The sequence below is a fragment of the Gekko japonicus genome, unplaced genomic scaffold (assembly GCF_001447785.1).
Source record: "Gekko japonicus isolate JY-2015 unplaced genomic scaffold, Gekko_japonicus_V1.1 scaffold3609, whole genome shotgun sequence".
In the NCBI taxonomy this organism is placed as follows: domain Eukaryota; kingdom Metazoa; phylum Chordata; class Lepidosauria; order Squamata; family Gekkonidae; genus Gekko; species Gekko japonicus.
The window spans coordinates 64,968-72,086 of NW_015173794.1; the positions used below are offsets into that span (position 1 = coordinate 64,968).

General features: G+C 50.7%; 1 protein-coding gene across 1 annotated transcript in view; it reads right to left on the reverse strand.

Annotated features, from left to right (window-relative positions):
- The window catches only part of CWC25 (CWC25 spliceosome-associated protein homolog), a 12,058-nt gene that overhangs the window by 1,658 nt on the left and 3,281 nt on the right, over positions 1-7,119 (reverse strand). Inside the window, exons 3-8 of the mRNA XM_015423558.1 lie at positions 5,910-5,988; positions 4,995-5,104; positions 3,312-3,381; positions 2,950-3,107; positions 2,588-2,674; positions 1,199-1,360 (exon numbers count right to left, since the gene is read on the reverse strand). Coding sequence (XP_015279044.1) covers positions 1,199-1,360; positions 2,588-2,674; positions 2,950-3,107; positions 3,312-3,381; positions 4,995-5,104; positions 5,910-5,988 — 666 coding nt within the window. The remainder of the gene's footprint in view (positions 1-1,198; positions 1,361-2,587; positions 2,675-2,949; positions 3,108-3,311; positions 3,382-4,994; positions 5,105-5,909; positions 5,989-7,119) is intronic.

Consider the following 7,119-nt stretch of genomic DNA (forward strand, 5'->3'; position numbering starts at 1 on the left):
TGGGAGAACTGGGTCTGATTCCCCACTCCTCCACTTGCACCTGGCTGGATGGCCTTGGGCAAGCCGTAGTTCTGACAAGAGCTGTCCTTGAAAAAGAGCAGTTTCTGTCAAGAGCTCTCTCAGCCCCACCCGCCTCACAGGGTGTCTGTGGTGGGGAGGGGAAGGGAAAGGAGGTTGTAAGCTGCTCTGAGACTCCTTCGGGTAGTGAAGGGCCATGGGGTATGAATCCAATTTCTTCTTATTATTCTAATCTGGGAGAACCGGGTTTGATTCCCCACTCCTCCACTTGCCCCTGGCTGGATGGCCTTGGGCAAGCCGTAGTTCTGATATGAGCTGTTCTCGGAAAAGAGCAGTTTCTGTCAAGAGCTCTCTCAGCCCCACCCACCTCACAGGGTGTCTGTTGTGGGGAGGGGAAGGGAAAGGAGTTTGTAAGCCACTCTGAGACTCCTTTGGGTAATGAAGGGCCATGGGGTATGAATCCAATCTCTCCTCTCCCCAGCCAGCCTTTTCTCTGAGTGGCAGAGGCAAAGCCTGACTCGACGGCCTCTTGGCAGGACTCCACTCCTCACCCGAGGGAGGGTGACCGGAAGAGAAGCCGAGACCTGAGCAAGGTTTTGGCTTCGGCCCTTTCATTTCCTTGCCTGGAAATTAGCCAGGAAATGACACCTGAAAAACTGGAAGCGGGAGCCACACTGGAGCCGACTTGCCCGTCTGGAGCCCCCCCTGCCCATTCCGCCTCCACACCCCAGACCGCCCGGACTGCCCGGCTTCAACACAGTGATGTGGAGGAGCAGCAAGGTCACAGCGACATCACCCCTCCCCTTCTCCATACTGTTCTGATACTCGGCCCAGGAGGGGAAGACGGCAAACCTGCTGGGACACTGCCGGGCCCGCTAGCTTGGCTGCGGAAGGGACGCCCACTGGTGTGACACCTACTGTATGAACTTCCCGTCGTGCTTGCCCAGCTTCTCCCGCTCTACCCCCCCTGCCCCTCCCGCCTCCACACCACAGACCGCCCGGACTGCCCGACTTCAACACAATGATGTGGAGGAGCAGCAAGATCACAGCGACATCCCCCCTCCCCTTCTCCATACTGTTCTGATACTCGGCCCAGGAGGGGAAGACGGCAGACCTGCTGGGATACTGCCGAGCCCACCAGCTTGGCTATGGAAGGGGCACCCGCTGGTGTGACACCTACTGTATGAACTTCCCGTCGTGCTTGCCCAGCTTCTCCCGCTCTCGCTCCCGCGCTTCTTCTTTCCGATGCTTCTTCACAGTGTTTGCTCTCTCCTCTTCCCGCCACTTGGCATTCACCATCATTTCCTGCCGCTTCCACTCCAGCTCTTCGGCCGAGAGGTTTCTGCTTGCAGCAAAATGCAGAAGAGGTTTCAGTTGCCTTTAAGAACAGGAGCTGGGCACCAATGAAATCTGTACTTGTTCACTGCGGGACTCTGAGCAAGTCCTTTCTCACCGGAATGGGGACTGCAACCGTGACGGGGATTTTTGTGAGAAGGGAATCGGGAAGACAGCCAAGAAGTGACTGCGCCAAAATTAAGTACTACCAGGGGTCATTTCCAGCAGGAGCGCACAGGAGTGAGGGCAGATGTGCGCACCCCCCCCAGCTAGCAATCCAAAACAGTCCAGTGGAGCCTGAGCGGTGGGTGTTGCCTTCTGACACACTTCCGGTGATGTCAGGGGGTATGGCATATGCAGATAAGTTATGCTAATGTTATGCTAATGAGCTCCTGCACCTCTTTTTCTATGAAATGACCCCTGAGTACTACTGAAATATTAATACTGCCCCCCCCAACCTGAGTCAGAACTGAAGCCTACCAGGAGCCTGAAACACTTTGTTCAGAGGAACATAAATATATAAACATCACGCTCTGCACCGGCTTAACTGGCAGCATGCTTGGCGCTCTGCCTGTCGCCTGATGCACATCTATAAGAACGCGCTGGAAATTAAGCTGGTGCAGAGGGTGATGCTCATTTGTTCTTGTGATTTAGATCTCCCTTCGACCAAACACAGGAGCCGAATTACTTTAACTAAGGGTTATCGCTACGCCAGACCACTTGGGCACCCTGGGAACGCAGACTGGGCAGTCTCCTTGATGGGGGCAAATAAGGACTTTGAGAATTTCAACTGGCAGCATCGCAGTCAGTGCTCCCTCTAAGCTGAGTGAGTGTGAGCTAGCTCACAGTTTTTTAGCCTCCGGCTCACACATTTTCGTCTTAGCTCAGGAAGGAGGGCTCCAGAGCAAACTAATTTATGCAGCAGCCAAATGGCTCGCTCACAACTTTAATGCCAGGAGCTCACAAAGTAGAATTTTTGCTCACAAGACTCCACAGCTTAGAGGGAACATTGATCGCAGTGTCTTAACTGGGGGAAGAAGATATTAAAAGCGGGGGGGGGGGGGGGGAGTCTGTACTTAAAATGAATAAGAGCAAGTCTCCATTTGAGGAAAAAAGGCTTTTGAGTGTGGTGAGCGTCTGCAGTAACCGCAGACGCCAAGGTGAGACTTTGACCGTCTTTCCCTCCTCCCCAGCCTCCTCCATCTGAGAGTTCCCATTTTTGCTTGTAACACACCTGGTGTACCCAGAGGCCTGCTGTCTCCTGTAGCCTTCTTTCTTAGGAGGAGGAGTCTTGCCGCCAGTTCTGGCCTTGCTGTTGTGCCTGCAATTCAGGAAGGAGATTGATTCCTCCAAGTGAAGAAGTTCTCAGTTCAGATGAGCCTTTGGCTGCTGACTCTAAAACCCCCCCACACACACTCTGCCCTCCACCCACCTTGCAGCACACTCGGCCCATGCTCAGCACCTCCCCAGGCAGCTCGTTCCACCGCTGAACTACTCTCACTGCATCTTTCCACCCACGCAAGCCTGGACTCCATAGCAACCACAACGGAGCTTCCAGTCAAGAGGAACAGAAACGGGTGCTCTACCCTGGCTTACTCTTTAGTGTTCCCCAGAGGTGATCTCGGCCTTCTGTACTCTGCCTCAGACGAGCTCATCTTGCCACTGTACTTCTGTGGCGACAGGCACCGGCTCTCTGACCTGGGACTTTTGGAGGGCTTGTGGGAAAACGTCCTCTCATGGCCATCGCCACGAACCTACATGAGGGGGGAACGCTAAAGATGTGACTGCCGAGAGGGCTAAAGCCTGCAAAGGCATGGTGCTGTCCACAAAAGCCAGCCTGCCAGAGAGACTTTTCGCATTTCTGTGCTTGGTTTCTGTGGAGTTTGCCCCTTAACTGCCTTAACTCCTTCCCTGTAAAACAATACCTCAATGGGTAGCACATGAACAACTTCGCATACCTGCAAACCGTAGCCTGATATTTTGGGATGAAGGGACTCTGATGGCAGACTGTCAGTTTTCTCGCGGGACCTGAAGCAAACCAAAACAAACGGTTATCAGTCCCAATCTGCCTGTCCGTCAACCGGAGAGCTCCTGTGCCTTCTCGGAGCTCCCCCAACCACCAGCCTGCCTGTCAGCTGAGGCCGCCTTCAGATGAGCCCTGCGATAGGAATTCTCACCCTTCGGAGGCAAGGAGGGCAGCTGCACAGGAGACAACGTTGCTCCCGGCAGTGCTTCATCTCATCCCGACACCCAGGGCTATTTTTGGGCAGGAACGGAGTTCCGGCTGGCTTCAGAGTTGGCCACGCCCACTACAGCCAAAACCTCTGCATGTGTGGCTACAGAGGGAACCCCCTGGAGATCACCCCCCCCCTTCCAACAACTCCGAGGCGGGCAGGCCAGGGGGCCCTGGAAGGATCGGGGCGGCATTTAAATGTGGCCTATTATGCTAAAAAGCTGTGCTGTCAGGGGTGTGGCCTAATATGTTAATAGGTTTCTGCTGTTGGGTGTGGCCTATTATGCTAATGAGTTCCTGCTGGGCTTTTCTACCAAAAAAGCCCTGCCGACACCCATCAGCCTCGTGTGGAATCTACTGATCTTCTGGCACCAGGAAAAGACACTTCTTTTTATCCAGTCCTCTTCTGGTGTTTCACATATTGTGTTTATTATTGTTACTGCCATATTTGGATTGCGTTAGTGTGGAATCTACTGACCTTCTGGCACCAGGTAAAGACACTTCTTTTTATCCAGGCCTCTTCTGGTGTTTCATATATTGTGTTTATTGTTACTGCCATATTTGGATTGCGTTTTATGCAAGCGGATACATATTAAGTTAATTCTGCACTCTCTAGGTTTTATAACATAACTTGGTTTTTACAATTTTAAACTGTGCATTTCAATTGCCAAAATTTCAAGCATACTGCAGGGTAAGAACGTGCGGCTCTGTAGTTGGTGGGTGTTGGTACCACCATCGCTATGCTATCCATTCCTCAACAATGTTATTCCAGTTTGGTCCTTGCATCTGTCAAACAACTTTATTGGGCTGTATTCTAATTTGCTGCTGTTCCCCTACCTATATCCCCTGGAGAAAGCTGACATCATCAAGCCAAGCCGAATGCCATCTGGAACATGTCTAGTTTACAGCTGAACAACAACAAAAAATCCCCGTCGCCTGCGAATGTGTGCGATTTAAAGATTTATATATGTTGTCCTCCCTTACCCCATGAATCATTGTTAGTCCCTCGTGAATGAGTCACTGTAAATCGCTCAGAGCCGGCAGCTCTGCAGGACTGAGCGATTAATAAATTGAAATATTTATTATTATTGTTGTTGTTGTTGTTATATGTATGGACTGGCAACTTCCATTTCAGTGTATCTGAGGAAATGTGTGCACACACAAAAGCTTACACCTTGAATAAAACACTGCTGGCCTCAGAGGTGCCCAACTGGACTCAAACTTTGTCCTGCCGCTTCAGACCAACAGGGCTGCCCACCTGAATCTATATTTAAAACGAAGTTATTCTTTCCATTTCTCCTTCAAGAAAGAAGACATGTGTAACTGCTGGCAAAACGAGACTTTGGGATGCCTCTGCAAAAGCGTGAGAACGAAGGAATGTTTTGTTTTCTGGTGCAGAGAGACCTACTTGGCTTTACTGTGTTCATCTTCGCTGCTGCTGAGACTCTGGTGTCTGTGCTTCTTGTGCTTCTTTTTCTTCTCTTTCTTCCTCTTCTTTTTGTCCAGACTGCTTTGCAACTAGAACGTTTAAAAAAAAGGCCAGCATCACACGGAATGTCTACCGTTTAGAGCAATCAGAACTCAGTTATAACCCACAGACTGAGCATGGGGACAAAGCCCGGGGCAGCGACAAGCAAGGGGCCCCACTGCTGTGCTTCGCTTTAGTGACACCGGCAAAAAGTGCCCCCCGCCCCACGTTGTATGCTCACAACCATCAGTGCTACTTTGGAGTACAGCTTCTACCATAATTCCGCACTGCAGCAGCAGGGGAAAAACCAGCTTCTTTTACTGATCTTTAACCTTCTTTAAAGGTAAAGGTTCCCTTGCTCGAAAGCCAGTCGAGTCCGACTCTAGGGTTGTGGTGCTCATCTCCGTTTCAAAGCCGAAGAGCCAGCGCTGTCCGAAGACGTTTCCGTGGTCATGTGGCCGGCATGACTAAACACCATGGCCCTGTATAAATCGATGGTACGTCCTCATTTGGAGTACTGTGTTACAGTTCTGGTCACCACACTTCCGCAATATTTTGTTTATTTAACAGTGTCTGATAACTGACACCTCTTGCTCTGAATTATTGCATCAAAATGTCTGTGCTGCTGCAATCCTGAGTATGCTGTTCAGGTGTGTATCTGTAAGCTGTAAACCTATGATGACGCAGCAGCAGCAGAACTGGAAGCAGCAGCAGAAGACAGCCAGTTCCACTGCGGGCCTGACAGAAACCCTCTGGCGGCCTGATCCAGCCCCCGGGCCGCATGTTTGACACCCCTGACCTAGATCAATAGTGGGCCTCCACAAGCTGATAAAAAAATTCGAGCTTTACTATTACCATGAGGGCTTGTCCATCAATGTGGCAAAATCCAAAAGGAAAAAGGGGAAAATCTACAAATGGGATATAGCAGGCCAACCTATGGAACGGGTCAATCAATTTAAATATCTGGGAATCCACTTTGACACATCTCTTACATGGAGAACACACTTGGATATAGCAAGGAACACAGCTTGGAGAGCAGGACAGACAACTGTAAAATACTTCTACTAATCAGGAGGCCAATTTGTCCCCTCGGCCTTCAAGGTATTTAATGCTAAGGTTCTAAATCAATTCCTGTATGATGTGGAAATTGATTCAGGCCGCTTCTGACAGTACGACTTTTTCCGATGCTTATTGGCTACTCCTAGATGTGTCTTGGGCAGAACTAGGCGAATTATTGATGGAAGCCAGGGCTTGGGTTAAAGCATTTGTCTTTAAAGTAAAGGTTTTTAAATCTGAGGGGGGACCTACTCTACTTGGGCTTCTCCCGGCAGATACACATTACAGCCAGTGGGATCAACTACTGGAAAATAACACGAAATGCCTAGGAATAAATAAGGATATGGTTAAAAATACAGAAACTAAAGACATTAGAAGACAAATCTAAAAATCTGTAAGGAAACTGGATGTTACAAGTACGTCTAATTGGGCGCGTAGGGCATGTTCGACATTTCATTTGGGAACTGCCCTCCCGATGCCACTGCCAAAATATTTTTATCAATTGACAGTCCAAAAACTAAGAAGAGCTTTTACTATGGCAAGACTGAACGTTCTTCCCTTGGCAGTTTTGGAGGGCAGATATGATAGAGTATCATACTCTAATAGAACATGCAGGTGCTCATATCATACTAGGGTTGCCAAGTCTTTTAAACGTACCGGCGGGGGAGGCTCCGTCCCGTCCGGGAGCAGGCTCGGTGTGTGTGCGTGCGTGCGTCGCTGCGATGTCACCAGAAGCGACGTCAGACGTTGCGGGCGTGGCTGAGCTCGTCGGGGGGGGGAACATATGGTTTTCCCCCCAATGATCTGGGCCACGCCCCCAATGTGAGTGACGTGGCTGCGTCACCTCTGGTGACGTCACCTCTGGTGACGCAGCTTCGGGGGCGGAGTTCCCCCCAGGGCCCAATTCCGCCGCCGCAGAAATCAGGCCTCCCAAGCGGGGGATTCCCCGCCCCCCCGGGCCCATTTGGCAACCCTAAATAGGAACACGGAGCTTGAACCAATGAGAGTG